Source organism: Vidua macroura, chromosome 5 (assembly GCF_024509145.1).
Source record: "Vidua macroura isolate BioBank_ID:100142 chromosome 5, ASM2450914v1, whole genome shotgun sequence".
NCBI classification, from domain to species: Eukaryota; Metazoa; Chordata; class Aves; order Passeriformes; family Viduidae; genus Vidua; species Vidua macroura.
This window is the reverse complement of record NC_071575.1, coordinates 61,951,155-61,971,469: the sequence shown is the minus strand read 5'-3', so window position 1 is coordinate 61,971,469 and position 20,315 is coordinate 61,951,155. Positions and strand designations below refer to the sequence as shown.

Genomic DNA, 20,315 nt, shown 5'->3' with positions numbered 1-20,315 from the left:
GCTGCAGTGAAGGCTTGCACACCACAAACTGGGGACAACATTTAGTCCCTTTTGTTTGATGGAAACCTGCAAGTACACCTCAGTTCACAGTGAGGAAGAAACTGAAGGCTTGGCTGGACCTGAGAAGAGAATTCAGATGAGAGAATTTAAATCAGCCATTTTGCTTTTCTGAATTTTTCACCTTTTCACTTAACTGGGGAGGAGTGGGGGGTTGTTTGTTCACATTCTTCTCTTTTCTTAAGCATCAGAACAGCTGTGTTTAATGAGCTGAACTGAAATAGGTCAATAAAATGTTGCCTGTGTGATTATAGAGAACTTACTGGAAATGTAAATATGATTAGAAGTCCTACAGCTTAGATTGGAATGTGATAGCATGTACTATTAAAGATTAAGAGAATACTTTTGTGAAGCAGAAAAGCAAATTTCTTTAATATTCAATTAACTTCAATGAAAAGGATTTAGATTTAAAAGATCTAGCCAGTAAAAGCAAACATTCAACAACAGCTAAGCATTTCCAGAAGGTGTGTGCCTCTTGAGTAGACTCTGTATTGAAACACATCTTGGAACCAGAATCAAAGGCTGAAGCTGAAATGGACAAAAGGTTAAATTGATTTCACCCATTATATACTATTGTACATTTTACTTTTTTTGTACACTTGCATTGTCTTTCTTGTGCCTGTTTCTATGCAGTTATTTAAGCTTTTTTTAGATACTTTTGGCAAATAATTATGCAGTTATCTAGGCTGCCTCAGATCTTGTAGATGCTGTCAGTGTCTTTTGCCCTAAGAGAATCACAGAATGCTTGATGTTGGGAGGGACCCCTGAGCTCCACTAACTCATGGTCGCTGCAGCCAAGGCTGCCTGTGACCTTCCCATCCCCAACCAGTGAGTATGACATCCAGCAGATCACTTCTCCTCTTTGTCTTCAATTAGATGAGAAAGATCCTGCTGCACTCCAGGAACTTCTGCTGTGTTGTCCCTTCAGCAGATTGAAATACCTTCAATTTGTACCTGTCCCTTCAGGCTGGTTGAAGTACCCCATGATGACCCGGACCTCCAAATGTGGAGAGTTTCTCTCTTTCTGTGGAGAGTTTAATCTGGTTCTTTTGCTGAGGATCTAATACACTTGTGCTTCCTGGCCAGGCAGCCTATGGAAAACACAGACCAACCCTTACCTCTCTTTGATGTTCATCCACAAGCTGTGAGTTGGCTCCTCATCCATCCCCAGGCAGAGCTCCATGGATTCCAGCTATCACATAAAGGACAACTTTCCCTTCTTGTCTTCCCAGCCTGTGCTTCCTAAGGGGTCTGTAAGAAGTCCTCCTTCCCCACCTAGAATACTGGGTTTTGTCAGGCCAGTCAGGTTTTGCACACTGTACTGGATCAGTTCACAGACTTTCACATGCTCTAAGATCATTATAATGGGGGAAGAATGCCATATAAATGACTAATGTATTGTTAGACTTGTGTCTGCTTCAAAAAAAGTAGTGGCAATGACATCTTACTGGGTTGAGAAACCCACCTACACCATCATCAAGAGCCAGTTGTCCTGAGAAAAGCCACTTTTTGACAAATTTTGTATAAGTCACAGCACTTCTTAAGAGTTCTGATTCATTTTGAAGGCTAATTCAGGGTGAATCAACACAAATTATTAGCAGCAATTTGCAGAAAAAATTACTAAGAGAAGAGGGAACATATTTGTGAGAAGATATATGAAAGTGGAACTGAGGATCTGGAAGAAGTATCTCTGAACAGTGACTGGTTGGAAGCTGTAGAGAGAAAAGAGGGGGTGGAAGAAGCAACAAAAGTAGCTTGTCTGTAGAGAAATTGTCATTCCTGGAGACAAGTTGTCCACATTGCATGTCACCAATTATCCTTTATATCACAGAATGGTTTGTGTTGGAAGGGACCTTCAAGGATCATCTGGTCCAACCCTCCTTCCACGCACGGGGACATCTTTCACCAGACCAGGTTGCTCAAGGTCCTCCTCATTTCTCCTGAAAATTGCAATTCCATTGGAGTTTTTAATGTGGTTATTAGCCCATAGGTAATTATTATTTCTTCTGAAGAAAAAAGGGAAACTGAAGAATCTAGTAATCTATATACTTGGAAAGAAGAGCCTTGAATACAGGGATTTTCCATCCTTTTCATATTCCCAGCTCTATTCCTGTGTGAACATGAAGTGTTCAGAACTCAGCTGAAGATGAACCTAGTAAAAGATATCCTCAATCCAGGACAATACCAACACATAGCAATAACTATAGACAAGCAAAGCACAGCCTACCTTAACCCTAAACTTCTTCCAAGGGGAAATAAATTTTGATGGGAAAAAGAGGGTTGAAATGAGAAAATCTAGGCTTGTATTAAAATACAAAACTAGACAAGTCACACATTTCAAGTTTAAAAAAAAAAATTGACAGAGCAGCATATATAACACTATGATTTGATGCTATGAGGACTACTAATGTGTGGGCCGAGATTTTTTGATATAACACATATAAGAAGCTTACATATTCTTAAGCTATTCAAGCTATAGTTCCTGGAAGATTTAATTGTAAGAAAAAAAAATGTGAAGCTACTGGTCGAAGATTACATTAAGATCCCTAATGATAGTGAGATGAAGTACTGAAAGAATCTGTAACAATATTAATAATGGGAAGAAAAGAGAAAAAAAAAAAAAAGAATAGGAATGTTGAAGGAAAAAAAGGGGGTTAAATTGGTTTATTTAATTTAAAATTTTTATCTTACCCATCTTTTAATTCTTTTGTAGATTTTTAGGGTGCATTTATCTTTGCTGCCTTTTTATATGACAGTGATGGGGTGTTAGTGTACTATAATTTGCTTCTATACTGGAACATATGGTAACACTGTCTGGTTTTGTTATCTTCATCTTTTTCGTCTTACATCAACTGAATACAAATGGAGTTACAAGGTATTTTCTTTGGAAAATGTGAAAAATAATCTGTGGATGTTGTCAGTGTACTACATGATTTGGAATAGACATCAGAAAAGAGGCTATCCTTACTGAAAGTTGCACTTTGATGTTTTCAAAATCTGCTTATGCACATTTGTTTTATTTCTGTTCATTTAATTAGATTATATCCCTTCAAAAAGGAATGTGAAATGCTAGAAGTAGAAGCATTAGCAGAAATTCCTATTTTCTGGCCTCTAGGTAACACAAAGGTTATCAAAAATAGCCATGAAGATGGAAGAAAAAAGAATAGGCAAAAACTGGTCTTGGGAAAACATTAAGGGCCTTTGTGTGCTATCCTGAAGAGATCAAGATATTTTTCTGGGAGAGAAGAGGAAAAGTTATGCAATTGGTTCTGCTCTCCTTTCTTTCAAACATTTTCATCTATTTAATAAGATTCACATTAGACAAGAGTTTAAATCAAAGACTGCAGACATACACTTTTAGATGGATTAAAAATTGAATTTTGTATTCATATTTGGCATCTCAAGACCATTCATATTGCAGTAACTGAATGAATTTTCCCTTTCTTTAATCCAATATTTTGTTCTCACGGATTGAGTGCTAACGTCCTTGGTTTTGGTTTTTATTATATTTTTTTCATTTGACTGTCACAGTCTTTAATTGTCCTTAATATCAGAAATGTGTAGCAATTTATCAAAATTAAAACATAAGTGGCCTATGTATGAGGCAATAACAGTAGTTTCCCTTGAGGAGTGATCTCCCTCTGACCGTTAGATTAGCTAATACAACAGAAAAAAAACCCTCCACAAATAGTTTCTGGTTTTTAAGATAAGACAGTGGGTAATGGACAATTACCAGGGGTTAAACTCTGCTGCTCCCATCAAGTGGTGAACTGGTGCAGGTGTTTTGGGAGAGGAGCCTGCTGTGCTGCAGGGGACAGTCTGGTTCCCACCAGGGCTGGGCAGCAGGTGAGTGCACGACACCCAGGGCTGGGAAGCTACTGCCAGTGGGAGATGTAAATTCATGTGTCCGTGCACAGAAATGTTCCTATTGCAGTTACCCCTACCTATTGCAGAAATGTTCCTACTTCCACATTATGTGTCTATTTCCTCAGTCCTTTTGCCCTGCTAAATATCCCTTCCTTTTCACTGCTATAAAATTACCCCGATTATCTCAGGTTTGCACAGTGTCATGAAAGAAAGGTTCTGGCTTATTTGTGTATCCTTGAATTGTAGCAGGCTTTAAAAGTATCTGTATCACAGTTGTGTGCTCTGCATCACAATTTGAGTCCTTTATTGAGAGCTCCTCCTCATGAGAGACAAGTGTGATTACACAAAATAACAGAGTCATCAATAGACCCACAGAAAATTTCCAGTCCTTTAAAGGTTTTTTAATGTTTATTCTTGTAATAAAAAGAAATAAACCTATTGCTATTAGCAGTTAAGAGAAAGATCCCAAAAGGCTATGGGAAAACTTTCATAAGAAAGAGAACAATGTAGAATCATGAGCAGGGCTGAATATAATCTCCCATCAGTCAAGGATAATTGGATCTGTGAAATGGTTTAATTGTTGTCTGGTTGCAGTGAATTATTTTTGCTACAGCAAAGGTGCTGTTGCCTGCCATTTTTAGGGCAAAACAGCCTCCAGACTTCCAATTTTGCTGTGTGAACACACTGAATTGAGAGCTGATTATTTCTGGAACCTTGATACTAATACAGTATTTTTCATTACTTTCATTGGCTATTTCAGTATGTTGCAACCAAGTGTAGAGGAGTGCCTGTGATTGATTGCTATGAATTGCTGGTGTCTCAGTTCACTTTATTAAATTATTTCAGAACCTTGGTAATGTCCAGACAGCAAAAGCCTGACCTACAAATCAAAGAGTGGGCAGAGTTTAGCTCAGAGACAGTGACAGCAGTTGCTTTTAACTGCCCTGTTGTGAAGGGACATGAGAATGACCTTCATGTTTGTGGTATTGCAGTTGCTCAGGAGACCCCCAATTTTTCAGTAATCAGATATAACACCTAACACAAGAGTGCAGGATACTGGAAATCTGAGACAGCAGTGTGTATTGGGCTTTCATGGCAAGGTTTTGGTGGCAGATGGCTTCCCCCAAGTCCAATGGAGCCAATGCCAGATGGCTACAAAATGGACCCACTGCTGTCCAAGGCCAAGACAATCAGTGACAGTGGCATCACCTCTGCGATAGCATAGCTAAGAAGCAGGGTGGGAAAGGAAAAAAGTAACAGCTACATTGTCCAGAGAGAGAAATGAAACAGCCCTGTCGGAGAAACAGCCCTGCAGACACCCAGGTCAGTGCAGAAGGAGGGGCAGGAGGTGCTCCAGGTGCTGGAGCAGATTCCCCTGCAGCCCCTGGGGCAGCCCCTGGTGAGGCAGCTGTGGCCCTGCAAGCCAGGGAGGTCGATGGGGAGAAGGGAATCCACCTGGAAGCCCTGGAGGACTCCATGCTGGAACAGGGGAAGACTTTTATTATATTTTCTCTGCCCTGTCCAGCTGAGAAGGAGACTGAGAGGGTGGCTTTTGTGGGCACCTGCCATCCAGTCAGGGTCATCCCACCACATAACAATTAAGTGTTGTGAACATGAGGCTCTTTGGGACAATGGAAATCTAACAGGCCTGATACAGCCCATATTTATACTGTTTGCAGTTGTAGTCATAAAAAAACTGAGTGGCATTAATTACCTTTATTAATTACCTTTATTATAGGAAGGCAAGGAAATGCAAATATTCTCAGGAGGACCTTAGACTGACATCTAAATGAGTTTTAATTTTATAAAATCCTTGGGATATTAAGCACTCACTGGTGAATTATATATTCATATCACTGGGGGCTTTGTGTTTAAAGGAACAATCAGCACATGATTTTAAAATCATATTCTGCAGCCCCCCTTTTCTTTTACACTTTGTACAGATATGCAGACTCAGCTTCTGCAAACTCAGAAGTTGTAAACATAAACATTCTCTCTTCTTTAGGCTATGTGGTAAAAACCGTACAAACAGTTGTTCTTATTTCAACTTGCAGGAGACACCATTGTCTTCTGTCACTTTTAGGTGACCAAAGGGTATCCTGCTTATTACTGACTCAAGCAATTTCAAAAAATAAAAGGGGAAAAGAAGAGGTTAAAAAAAAAAAAAATAGAGGAAATGGTACTGACAAATGAAAAGAGATTGACAATTCAAGGAGAGACATAATATATGAAGGGAAATGAGCAATTCAGGGCCAGTCCAAGCAAGACTTTCCCAGCTATCATGCCAAGTCTTCCTCCTCCCACAGGCATACCATTGCTTTCTCTCAATATTTCCACCAGTCTTCCTGTCCCTTAGTCCTTTCTCATCATCTAGTCATTTTAAAACGCTGGAAGGAAAAAAGAGATTAAAGACAAAAATGAGACAGTTGTGAAGCAACACCATGTTCCCTCCTTCCACTTAAACTCCTTTACTGTAAAACAGTACAGATTTTCCTGCAGCACCAGCTGCCTTCTGTAATTAGCACTGCAACTGAAAAGTGGAAACCTAATACATTTTTATCATTTCACTGTGTACTAAAAGGCTGGCAGAGCCTGCCATTGCCACAGGTGTTAGAAGTGTTCCAACCCAACCAGTTTACAAACATGGCACTTGCACAACTATTTTTGTCAGTGGAGCAGAGAAAAATATGCACCTAAAATGCATGTAGCATTCAGTTCCCTGCATTTTTAAGGCTTCTGGTAAAAGATTGGATGCTAATTTTTTTTCCCATGGTACAGAAATCATCTTTTTCTGTGAGCACAGAGCAGTGAAGCAGATGTTAACCAAGCCTGTGAAATGCAAGCACCTAAATACAGTTTGAGGGAAAAAGTAGACACTAGTTTAAATCCACAATTCCTCACTGTAGCTCAGCCCAAACTTAGGAACTGAGCACACATATTCAGCAGGTATATAACATTTTGTTCAAAATAGCTAAAGTTTGCCAAGGAAAAACATAACTAGCTTTTGGTAGGTGCACACGGTGGATATATCATAAATTACAAAGAAACTTAATTTTTTCCCATTCTCCTACATCTGAAAGCTACGGCTGATAATTTCACCATTACTTTATGTCTCAGGAGAGTGCCTATCAAGAGAGATGTAAAATCAAGTCTCTTTCAGCTCTTCTTGCCTTTAAAACAGTAGTCTCTACACCTGTCCAGTATAGAAGTCTCCATGAATTTTCACCCTCTGAGTTCTGTCTGCAGATGGTCAGTACAGTTTATTAAGTTTCATGAAGACTGCAAATGACTGAAAAGAAACATAATCAGCTACAAAAAGAGGATCTGTTCTGTACTTATTTACTCTTCCCTGGTTATAATACAGCTATGCATGGTTACACACAATGACAACAAAATCAATCTTATAATTTCTTCTGCTTGCAATTTCTGCAGTTTATTTGTCTGATGTACTCAGACTCTTTTCTAGTGATTTAGCCTTGTTTGAACAGCAGTTTTTATATCATCTTTTGGGCCCTCAAACATGTATTTTTCTAAATAATTGAGGCTGTAGTCATGCTGCTGCCTTTCTTACTGGGCTTTCTGAATGTGTTGACATTGAGGGGACCCAGCCTAATCACTCTGAATTTTTTTTCCTGGGCCATAGGGAGAAATCCTCTAAAAAATTTCAATCAATAGGTCAGTCTGTAAAAGATATGTCTTTGTATGCCTTTATCTGATTACTTCTAAGCTGGTTTACAGAAGAATTAGAAAGGCATAAAATAGTTAGGCAAAACTAGGCTGAAGTGAAATACTGCAGTGAGAGATCTGATCTGTTTAATTTTTGTGTTTTGTGTTCCTATATTCTGTAATAATTTTATGATAGACCATACATCTTTTGGGATAGTTGTAGCAGAAGCAGTCTGCTTATTTAAATACTTGTAGTGACCTTGATATTTAAGAAGCTGAAGGGACTGGAATACAGAAAAGAGCAGAAATTAAAAGACTGGCAGAAAAAGAGAAAATCACATTGAAATTTGTTTATTCTGCCACTGAGTTGGTACAGCTTCAATTTGGAAACTTTACTTCAACCATTAAGCACAAATGCAATTAAAATAAATTAATTTAATTTAAATAACCAATTTATATAATACCCGTGCCAGGGCATACACTGGGGAAAAGGTTACTTTCTGTTGGAATTAAGTAGATCAGTTACTGATTCCAAAATTGCATGTATCAGTATTGTGAAAGTCAGCTGCCTCATCTCTCTGGGCTGATGTTTATGATAAAGGCAGCCGTGACTGAGTAACCTGAAATTCCCCTGACATGCAAATAGTCTAGTGCTGAAATGCATGAAAAAAGTGAGCAGACACTCTCTTCTTCCAAAAACTGTTTTTTCCATCTCTCTGTCCCATTTCCATCTCCATCCCCCAACACAGTATCCTCTCAGTCCCCTCTCTAGTGTCTAGGTTGCTACTCTATTCACTCTTAGGGAGGTTTTACACCGAGAAGGAAGAGAGAAAAATAAAAGACAAAGTAGTTCTTTCATCTTCTTTCATAGTAATGATTTTTTATTTTTAAGTGGTGAAATGTCATAAAAAGTGATGATGCACATATTTTGCATCACCTTTGCCTTCCTTTTATTTTTCTTTCTTCCTATAACTTTTCTTCCATGTTACGATATGCCAACATTAATGTACATTGAAAGATGAAGAAAACATGGGTAGATTTTTATTGTATTATTATCTCACATAGTTAAAACTGTTTAAGGAAAAGCAACTTAGAAACCTGATTAGTTTGTCATTGACACAAATAGATGTATTAATTCAACACTGAAATTGCAAAGTGTCCTTATGAATGCAAGTGCATTGTGTCTGGTGCATTAACAAAGGACTACACAATTGTTTCTCATGCAAAGTTCCTTTCTGACGCTGTCACAGAACCATACTGAGAGTGAGTTTTGGCAGATGACATTACAATTCAAATAAAGAAAAATAAGCCTGTGAGTTCATATATATTTCCTTGTCACTCAAATGCCAAGGGATTTTTTTAACATAATGTTTAAATATGGAGTGAGTGTCCCCATAAATATCACTAATGCATAATGATGAATAAGTTATAACAAGAAGTTTCAGAAAGCAGTTCCATGCAACCAAAGCAGATTTTTATTGATTGTACAGCAAAGCAAAAAGAAATAAAAAATAGGCCTTTAAAGTTTTCACCCTCAACAAGGCAGTGAAGCCACCAAGAAAAAAAAAAAATCCTCTAATCTTATTTCACTAGTATAAATGAAGGATTGCTGCTTCAGCAGGTGCAGTGTTAACATGAATTTTCCCCAGTGCAATGTAATCTCTCTCATCAATTGTATTGATTTATCTATTTCATCAAATACTATTTAAACCACTACTGTATCTGCATTATGTATATGCAGCCAAGTTCAGAACTGTAAAAACATGTTATTAAAAAGCATGGTAGTCATGGAAACAGATCATATAGAAAGTACCTTGAGGAGGATTCTGCTATCTGATTGTATAGAATTTCACTGGCCACTTTATAAAACACAGAAATGTAAGATGCCTTGTACTTGATTACAGCACTAGTTTATTTAACCTGCTCTCAGATTTCAATCCAAGGTCATCTGGTGATTCTGAGGCAGTTGCAGCCCATCAAAAATAAAAAATGTACCTTTGAAATTTTACAGTCTGGGCAGGATAGTTTTATGTTTGTAGACCACCCACAGATACTCAGTTCATTGTAAGCATTCAAAGTAGTACTTGGCTATTTTTTTTTTTTACATTATCACTACAGATGCTACATTTTTCTGTCTCTTTTTATAATAGATCTATCCATTTCCATCACTGGCTTGTCAGATAAAATCAAGTAATTGCCATTTGTTGTAATAGCAAGGCAGAAAAAAGCCACCAGAAAACCAGACAGCATTATTCTATGTGATTTATTTTGAAACATTGACTTGAGACTCCCAAGACCCAGTGAGAAAAAGGCAGTCATGAAACAAATATTTTCTAATGTTGATTGAAATTTTAATTAAAGCTCAGTGTTGTTATTTTAAAAATTCTTCATAAACAAGACAAAATAACATTTGACTGGGAAAGATGGTTAGAGAAAATGAGGAAAAAGTGGCTTCCTCCATGCACAGGAGCAGCACGGCTGTATGGAGCTCTCCTGAGCATCTGGCTGATGAAGAGTCTAGGTACAGTCTGAAGGAGGCAACAAAGCCAGCTTTGCAGGTGACCCCATGGGGACCCATCAACATGGTCAAAGGCGTGGCTGCATTGGGACCCAGCCAGGCTGCTGGACTGGCCCAGCAGAAACCCTGTGAATTTCAACAAGGACAAATGCAGAGTTCTACACTTGGGCAGAAACAAAATATTGCAACAATACAGGATAGGAACTGACCTGTTCAAATAGAATTTGATGATACAGATTGCATCTGTAATACTGAATCCAATTTTTGGGCCCCATGATACACAGGAGTTCAGCAGAGGGCAACCAAGACAGGCAAGGTCAGGGGCACTTACCCTCTGAGCAAAGGCTGAGGGTATTCCTGTTTCCCCTTAATAAAGGCACCGAAAATAGCGCTGAAATGTGTCATTTGGGTTTGTTACAGAATATAAGCTTTTTCATTTGTAGTACTAGAGGTTAAGAGGTGAACAGATAACTAAAGTTGTTGAATTTGAGTGACAAAATACCTGGCAGTCTCCCATAAAATTTGGCCTGCACTGTTAGTAGCTACATACTTTTATATGGATCTTTTTAGGTCAGTAGCCAAATTTGAGGGTTTAAATTTTATAATAACAGTAAATTCAGTAACTCCACAAATTCACAGGGTATGCGGTTAAGCATTTAACAACCAAGCAAAGAATATAAATAAAGTAAGACACTGGAAAGCAAATAGAAGAAAAGTCTAACTCCATTACATCATGCATTTGTTAGATAGAAAACATTGGCTTGTAACAAGGCTGAATTGATACAGTCAGTAATGAGATACAAGCACTGAAAGATTTGAACATCCAAAAGATCAAACAGAATGTTTCTTTTCAGTCTGTTTTTTTTTCCAGAGTCTAAAGAATATAGCATAAAACAGCTGTGTTAATAAAATCAGTTTCAAAGGCAGAATCTTCCATGTTGCAGCTCTACGTGCCATGAAGCAAATCTGCTGAACTTCAGGAATACAAATTGATAATGCAGCGTGCAGTTGAGGTACTCAGGGCTCCTGTTCTGCAGGCAAAATGAGTGGGCCACTGCCAGATCATCTCATGGCAACCCCCCTGCCACAGGGGTGCCTTTCTCTAGACCAGCTTGCTCCAAGCCCCATTCAGCCTGGCCTTTAACACGGCCTGGCTGAACCTTGAACCAGTCGGTGGGGCCACCTGGGCTCGTGGGCGTGGAGCCCACCAGGGCACGGGTCAGGCTCCTCCAGCGAGTTGGCATCTGCAGAAAAGTCCCTTATCCGGAAGGGACTTCATTCCTAGCAGTGCCCATGTCAGCTAGTTTAAAGCTCTGAGCTGTGAGGGTGTTGCAGTGACTCTGTTTATGTGTACCCTTTGTTATATTAAAAATGAGATGGCACGTAATTCGACACAGAATTCAGGAATTTTACCATGCTCTTCTTGGAAGTTAAGGCACACTGCTGTTTTATTATTCCAAGGAAGCCTGGATGCATTCCTATCCAGGCTTCTGAGCACTTGTAGCTAAACTGTGAGATATCTCTGTTTCCCCAGCAACATGCTGGTCACTTTAGTGAGAACTTTGAGATCAACAAGGAGCTGGTTTAAGCTTCTCTCCCCACAGAAGTTCTGTAATATGAACCAGGCTCCTGGCACAACTAATACAGGAATAAGGACAGAGAACAAGATAAAAGGATAAGAAAATTTGATGAAAAAAATTGCAGTGTTTTAATAATATTTTTTTCAATATTTCTGCTTTCCTTAAATCTATTCTTTATAAATATATGGAAAACAGGATTTTGCAATTTGTTTGAAATCTTTTAACAGAAACTCTTGACTTTCTCTTGAAAAGGCCCATGGAAAGTACTTCTGACCAGCTTATTGCCCACTTACCTAATGAGCACTGACTTCCTTATTAAACCTTTATTAAGGAAACCACCTCAGGCACTGCCTACAGTAATCTAGCTAAGTTCACAACACATAAGTTATTTCCCCCTTATTTATTTCTACGTGATTGGGGGTTTTAATTTTTATTTGACTGAAAAGGTAACAAGCCTTTTATAGTTTTTTTTTAATTAAAAAAAAAAATAACACAAAAAATTAAAAAAAAAAAAAACAGTAATTCAGTTAATACTTCCTCACTGTATTAATGCAAATCTTAATTAGCATTGCACAGTTCTACATGTCAGAGGAATCAAGTATGCCTAATGTTAAAAAATATACCAACTGCTGCCAGTATTTCACTTGTTAACAATGCTGGGAAAAATATTATTGAATTTATAATAATATTAAGTAATCTATGTTCTACATAATTAAGGATGTAGCATGTCACAATAAGCTGCACAGAAGGAAGAGGATGCATTTATCAGATGTATTACTTACACATTTATTTCCATTGTGCAAGGAGAAATTTTGCATAATGACATTTTATTTGTGAGAATAAATTGCACATGAATGCTTTTTGATTGCAGACAGAACATAAACAGTCATGATTCTGTGAAATTTGCTGATATGAGAATGGTGGTTGGAGAACATGTGTTTCATTGAAATTGAACTTACATGGCTTGACTTGGAGGTGGTACATTCACTAGGTTTTCCAGATCTTCTATTAAAGGAATAGTCAATTTGGGTTTCTTTTGTAGAGGTGGAATTGTCAGTTCTACCTTTGTTGTTATTTTCACTGAGAGAGTGAACAATTCCACTTCCATTTTTACCTAATTTTTTTCTCTCCCCACCCACTCAGTGTTACCATAGCATGTACCTGTTGACTTGGTTCAGTTTTTGAGCTCCAGATGGAATGCAGATAGGTGACCTAGAAAAATTCACATAGGTATGGGGGTAATAGGTTAAGTCCTGATTTTCACTGGGTAGTGTTATCCTCTCTTTCCTCATGGCAACCCGTATCAGAGGTTTCAGGAGCAGCAGCCCAACCACAATGTGTTTCTTGTATCATCTGGACAACATGGATTTGCACAAATAAAAGCATCCAAACCAAATATCTCCAACCTTGAGCTCCTGAGGGAGCAGCACAACATGCCTGGAGCAGCACCCACCCCCTGGGAATCTGTGTGCTGTGCCTTAGGGTATTACAAACAATGGGTTTTGGTTTGGTTTTTTTTGTTGTTTTTTGTTGGGTTTTTTTTGTGTGTTTGGTTGGTTGGTTGGTTTTGTTGGTTTTTTGTTGTGGTTTTTTTTTTGTTTTTTTGGGTTTTTTTGTAAGCTATGCAGTGAGGAATACTGGTTTAGACTTAGAAATAAATATTTGCAAAGACTGTATCTCTTAGAGAAACTGAAAGACTGTGACACTGCATTGGATTGTGGGGCTGCACTGTTTTTAACTTTTAATCCAACTATTTTGATACTCTCTGTAGTAGGTAACTGACTTGAAAAGGCAGAACTGAATTTGAAACAGGAAGAAAGAAAAGATAAGATAGAAAGCAAGAGATGAAAAAATCACAGGCTTTTGAGTGGGAAGATACAGTATTTTCTTCTGAAAAATCTCCTATATAGGTTAGAAGACAATTCCTGTCCTCCTGGGTGTTAACAAGGCAGGTGAACCAAACTTGTGTTGACCTCCACAGCTTCCACATGCTCATTCAATAACAGCAGGCATTATATTATTTTTTTATCTCTCATGCTATATTCCTTTGAACTAAACAAATATTTTGATTTGCAGCTGAATCAGGAAATATGCTCTCATCTTTCTTTCCAGCATGTCAGTGGGGTAGTGACACAATGCTGTCTGTTGTTCTGAAGCCTTGAAAAGTTTTTATGACTCTCTTTAACTCAATGAATGATAAACTTCAGAAAAATTAATCTCTGGGCTTGGTAGTATGCTTTTTCATCCTGGCACATTGAGATACAAAATCTACTCTTTCCTCCATCCCTAGAGAATGTTAAGTGGCACCATTAAAAATCATTCTGAAATGCAACAGCTTTCAGAAGGCAGAATAAGAGCATCGGCACCATTAGCATAAGCAGTCCGTGAAGAGAAGGCACTACAATTGATTATTAAAGCAACCTGCTCAAACTCATATTAGTCTTTCTTTTTTTCTTCCTTCTTTCTCTTTTTATCTTTCTTTTTTTTTTCTATCCTTTTTTTCTTGCTTTCTTGCTTTCTTTTCTTCTGACTTTCATTGCCATTGGGCATTTAACTTTTAGATACATTGGGCATTTCAATGCCATTGGGCATTTAACTTTTAGAAAGGCAATTCTGAATTAAAAACTCACCCAGATGGTTACTGAGCAAAGGTGGTTTTGGATGACTAGTGTTGGCTAGATGCTGCTTGTCTTGTAAGGAATAAAGCATGCACTGCAAAAACTGGAGGATATAAACATACCATACAGACTGTCCAGCACCCTTACATCCACTCATGGTGTCAGCATTGCCAACTACTGCACAAAATATTACTGATTTTTAAAAGGTGATTTTGTAAATATTCCTGAACAGGCCCTGCACTGGATGATAGGAGGATGTTAGATATTTCAGATTTAAAAATAAAAGGTAGATTTTAATTTTTTTTTCCTTCTATAGAGAGAAAGCCTTCAGCAGTCTGCAGACTTGGAGGACAAGGGTGGTAGAAGTGTTGAGTTCCTAAAAATGAAGATGTCTGTCATAGCACAGTATGCATGAACCAATGCTTGCAAAAATTGCACACAAATGAGCATGCTGATGCTACCAAATGAGTATCAGCTGTAAGATATAGCTGCTTTCCCTATTCGCATCCATTAGCAATCTCCTTCACTAGTTGTACAACAATTCTCTTTTACAAATATTTAATGTTCACTTTCATCCCTAATGATCATCCCTGGGTACAGTGAAATCAAAAGGAGAAACTGTAATGCCCTCACCCCGAATCTGGCAAATGCTAAGCTTCCTGTTTTATGAAGCAGTAAAGTATTTCTGTCCTTTAATCTTTCATTTCAAGAGTGAAAAATGGAATAGATGCCACAATTTAATGTAATGAAAAATAATCACAGTGCTCCTGAAAGCTAATGTAGCAGAAGATTCTTCTTAGAGAACCTCTGTAGTAAACTACACTCCACTAATCTTATCTGCCATTCTCAACAGGCAGGGGCCTAGGGTTTGTGCTCTAGCAATTCTGTTTTACTGGTCAACACAGAATTTTAATTAAACATAGCTTATAGGCCGAATCTTAAATTGAATAATAAAATCAGAGCATAACCTTACATGGAGTGTATTATGGTACACAAAAGTATTCTTGTTTTTCTTTCTTCTGAACCCATGGCTAACTTATGATTTTAAATAATCATTCAACCCATGCATTTAAAAGTGAGTTCTCCTTAGTATGTCAAATATATTAATTTTTTACAGATTTTTACATTAGTAAATGTAATTTTGCTTTTCCCTTCTCGGTAGTTGTGCCAGTTTATAAGTACAATTAAGTATTACTTTAGGAAAAAATAGGCCAATAGGTTAATAATGAATCCTCAATTATTTCAAACTGTTGTGAATATGTAAAATTAAGTATGTTATCTGCATCTATATACTTGTACTGTATATACTTACATAAAATACCCACTTTCAAAATTGGACAAAATATCTGCTTATTTATTTATTTCATACTTTGAAAAAACACATCTACTACTGGACTTTGGGAGGGGAACCTGTGCACACCTGTGTGTGTATGTATATAGGGATGTGTGTGTTTGTGCGTACTTTTATGTACAGGTCTTACAGGTACCTGTCTGAGTTTTCTTTAAAGAAACATAACTTTAGATGGACAGATATGAAAGCAACATGAAGTTAATTAGCAGAAGAAAATTGTGCAAGGTTACATGAAAATAAAATGTACTAATAGTACTTAAGCTAATATTTTATATTCATCCTGTATCATAGTGTTTGGTAAGAGCATAATTTTTCATAGCAGATTTCTGCCTTGCTTATCATGCATGAGTTGATAATGAAACTTTCTGTAGGGGCAGTACAGGATTTGTGCATGAGCTGATTTCTTTTTGAATGTTTAGGGATTACATTATACAGTCTTGTCCCAAGATACACAGGATTTTGTGAGAATTGTTGTAGGTTGATTCACTTCATTTTACTCAAGTTCTGAGAAGGCCTGGGAAGAGCATCAACAGGGCTTTCTAATGCTTAGAGCCTCGACATGCCAGTGATGTGCCCCTGCAACTATGTAGGTCAGCAGCCTCCTGGGCTGCACTTGGCAGAGCGTCACCAGCAGATCAAGGAAATGATCCTGCCCCTCTGCTCAGCACAGGTGAGACACAGCTGGAGTGCTGGATCCAGGGCTCCCAGTACAGCAGAGACATGGACATAAAGAAGAGAGTCCAGTGAATGGCCACTAAGACGATTAAGGGGTGGAGCGTCCCTCCTAGGAGAAAAGGATGAGAGACCTGGGACAGTTTAGCCTGAAGAAGTGAAGGTTCAAGGAACATTTTTGTCAATCTAAATAAATACATGAAGGGAGGTGCAAGGACAGAACCAGGCTCTTTGTAGTGGTGTCTGGACAGGAGGCAAAAAGGCACAGGCTGAGTTACCAGAAAGATTGTGGAGTCTCCATCTTTGGATATATTCAAGCACTGACTGAAGATGGTCCTGAACAATCTGATCTGGTTGACCCTGCCTTGAGCAGAGGGGTTTGGCTAGACAACCTTCAAAGTTCCCTTCCAACATCAACCATTCTTTAATTCTGAGACCAGCTTGAATACCTTATGCTGCCTTTATTCCTATGAAAAGACAATAACAAAATAGCCCTGACAAAAGTAGTTCGGAATGTGGACTTAGGAAGATTTCAAAGCTAACAATATTCTAAGAATAATAGGAAAAATTGAGAATCAATATTAAGCCTTCTGTTAAAAAAAAAAAAAAAATTGTAATGTGGCATTTCCTCATCTGCCTGTCTCTGGCAAAGGGTTGTATCCTTCACTGCAGCATTGGAATAGGCTGAGCAGGAACATCCCCTGGGGGCAATGTGACATGAAGATCACAGAGTCTAAACAGGTTCACTCAAGAAAGGATCAGCCACTACAGATGGATTTAAAGGAGAAGTAATAAGCAGAGATTAACGTGGCCTTTTAACCCTTTAGCCTCCATTTTGTCACTCAGGCTTCACTTTCCTATTTGCTCCTTTGAGCAAGTCAATAATTGTCTATTCATATTGTCAGTGGAAAAAAAAAAAGCTCAAGTCCTCCAGGAGTACTTCTTTATGACTAGTGTAATGACTGTTCAATATGATCTACATCGGTTCTGTTCTGTCTAGTTCAGTACTCATTGTCTCCAAAAAGTTACTTTAAAGTAGTGCAACGGAGTTAAAAAAAAAAAAAAAAAAAATCTGAGATAAGGAATTCCAGAGTCAAATTTCCTTTTAGAATCTCAGTACCACTCTCCATACATTGTGTCATAGTCTTTAACTGCACAGAAATCAATACCTGTGCATAATGGGAATGTCCATCCCTTTGTGAGTCTCCTCCATCCACGTCACCACTTGGTACTGAGGTTTTTACTCTGTCCATGTCAACTGAAATACTTGTTGCCTCTGTCTAGTGCCTTTTAAACATAAAATGAAATTCTGTTGGCAGTGTAATATTTTTTTAAGCATTCACTGATAGTGATAATAAAATAAGTATCGATATACATGAATATATATGTGGCAGTTTGGTTATAAATGAATGCAGATTGATTTCCAAGACTGTTGAATTAATATTTAAAACAGTTTCATTTTTAAGACCAGAATGTTTTAGGGATCTCTGTTTCTGAAAAATGTAGTTAGCTTTACGTCCAGAGGATGCTACAATATCTTATTTTGGTTTGTACTTTCATGTACTGTTCTGTGCTCCTGTGTTCCTGATATATAACTTACCTTTGGAACAGGGTGCCTTTGGAGATTGTGGAATTGTCATCCCAGTAAGAAGAATAATGCAAACATTTCAGTATACTAACTGTACTTATATGGCAGGAGACAAACTCTTTTCACTCCTTCTAGACCAACTTTTCCAGTATTCCTAAGAAAAAGAAAGCTCAAAAAGCAAATTCATTCTTTGTGTGTTTTCTTCATGAAAATAGAATGCCCTCACTTCCTCTGCCAGTGATGTCACACAAGATGTGCTACAGTTGTTGGCTGGTACAACTGTTGGCACAATAAAGAAGTTCAACCAAAATGTGTTGCTCTAGAAACTAAGAGCTGGTTTTACATGCAAATTTCCAAGTTACTACTCCTTGTGGCTGCCATGGGGCGTGTTCAAGATTTGGCATTTGCTTTAGTCACTGTATCTAATTTCACTATTATTTCCCTCAACACCCAGCAAAGATCCACAATTTTGTTATTAGAAATCTTTGCATTCTATACTGCATTTACTGAGAGGGATTAACTCTTTGTTTTTCAGAGCTTCCATATGGCTGGGAGAAAATTGATGATCCCATTTATGGCACTTATTATGTTGAGTAAGTTCCCAAGTTCAATATTAAGTTGCTATTAATATGTCATGACCTTATACTGGTATCCTCTGCAATGCTCAGCCTGGCAAGGAATGGGGACAATTACTTGGCATGTTAAACTAAGGGTATACCAGGAATTCTCAGTCATCAAGGCAGTTAATGTATACAGATATATTCAGTATCCCAAATCAGTGACTCAGGCATTCAGTCACTCTTTTTATCCAGGGTCTGTTTTTATGGTACCATTCTAGCTGACACTTGTACAAAGAACATATCCATTAAAGAGATGTTGCATTTTCTGTCTAAGCTTTGGATATCCAGCAAGGTATAAATCTTGTTAATCAATTAATAGAGCAAAGCATAATCATTTCAGCTCAGTTAAAATCCATTTCTGGGTAATCCTCACTTGCTGCAAATCAGGTGTTTATACGGGTTGTACCAGAAGTCAAGATTTTTATACACTGCATATAAAATTTTATGCTTTATTTTGTATTTAAAAGTGCAGCTGAAAACAATATAAATTCTATTTTCATAGCACAATCCTTGCTTTCATTTTCTTCAGATTCTGTCTTAGTTATGAAACAAGAAAAAAGCTTATTCCTCTGTGCAAAGGCCAAAAAAATGCTTTTGTTTGAAGTAATGGTAGACCTGGCCAGTTTGTACATAAAACAAGTAAATCTGAGAGATTATTTCCTCTGCTTTTTAACTTAACAGAGCAAATGAGACATGAAAAATGAATCTAGATTCAGATTGTGATACCTGTTTGGGAGGGGTCAGTTCTCACTTTGCTCTTTACAGACAGTATGCAAGAGAGGAGACTGGAAACCACTCCTGTCACTGTGCAGATAGCACTTGAAAGGCTGAGAAACAACTATCCATTAGTGTCTTTTATTAAACAAGAGAAATCTTTAGAGAATATTGTCCCTGACCTAAAATCTCAATTTCAAATCTTGATACTCAAGCAATATATTTATCTAGTTGTTTCACAGAAAATAGAAAATTTCCTTTGTGTCTCACATTTTTCCCTTGGTCTCTTGAATCCGTACCAACACACTGACTGCAGGATTGCCCTGGACAAGTATTGGAGATGCAGCTTTTCCAGACCTCAGGATATGCTGCTGTTATGCAAGGGTTCAGGTGTGCAGGGAGATCAAAAAATCATCTGATTGCTGGAAGTCTAGGAGAATCAAGATGCCCCTTTTTTACCTACTATCACAGCAGCAGCTTGTGAATGCCAATGCATGTTCCCCAGCCTTCTACAAAGCAAATACTCAACAGAAAATGGTGTTTGTTCCCTGCTCTGCTGACTCCTTCTGTCCCATTCTCCAAATGCAGAGCACCTGCTCTCCTTCTTTGTCCCCAGCTTGCTTCCTGCCCTCAGGTGAAAGAGGCAGCAACTCCATTTACTTTGCTGCTCAGCTCAAGTCACCTCAGTCAGCCAGATTCAAGCAAAAGGATAAGTTTTGAAGTCCCTATGTAATACCATTAAATTACTCCCCCTTATGATGCCTGAGTTCTTTTATGATGTCCCCAGGTAGGCAGGGGCTGCGGTTCTCATATCATTTTGTACATAACCCCTGCCAAAGATTTCTGCACGTGCAATTATGCAGCTGCTGGGTGTAAGTAAAGCTTCTGCCCCAGTGGTTTTCAGTGTATTTTGGGCTGTAACAGGTGGTGTGCAATTTCTGTGCAGTAATCTCTTACTGAGACTCCCTCAGTTGTTGGTGCAGCCTGAGGCATTCTGGCACCAGCAAGGCTCACACTCCACTGCAGAGTCAGAAAAGGAGCAAGTATTTATCTGCATTTCATGT

The 20,315-nt window shown here is 38.1% G+C and overlaps 1 protein-coding gene across 1 annotated transcript in view; it reads left to right on the top strand.

Annotated features, from left to right (window-relative positions):
• Positions 1–20,315, top strand: part of MAGI2 (membrane associated guanylate kinase, WW and PDZ domain containing 2) — a 701,810-nt gene that overhangs the window by 524,832 nt on the left and 156,663 nt on the right. The window contains exon 7 of the mRNA XM_053977427.1: positions 18,453–18,510. Coding sequence (XP_053833402.1) covers positions 18,453–18,510 — 58 coding nt within the window. The remainder of the gene's footprint in view (positions 1–18,452; positions 18,511–20,315) is intronic.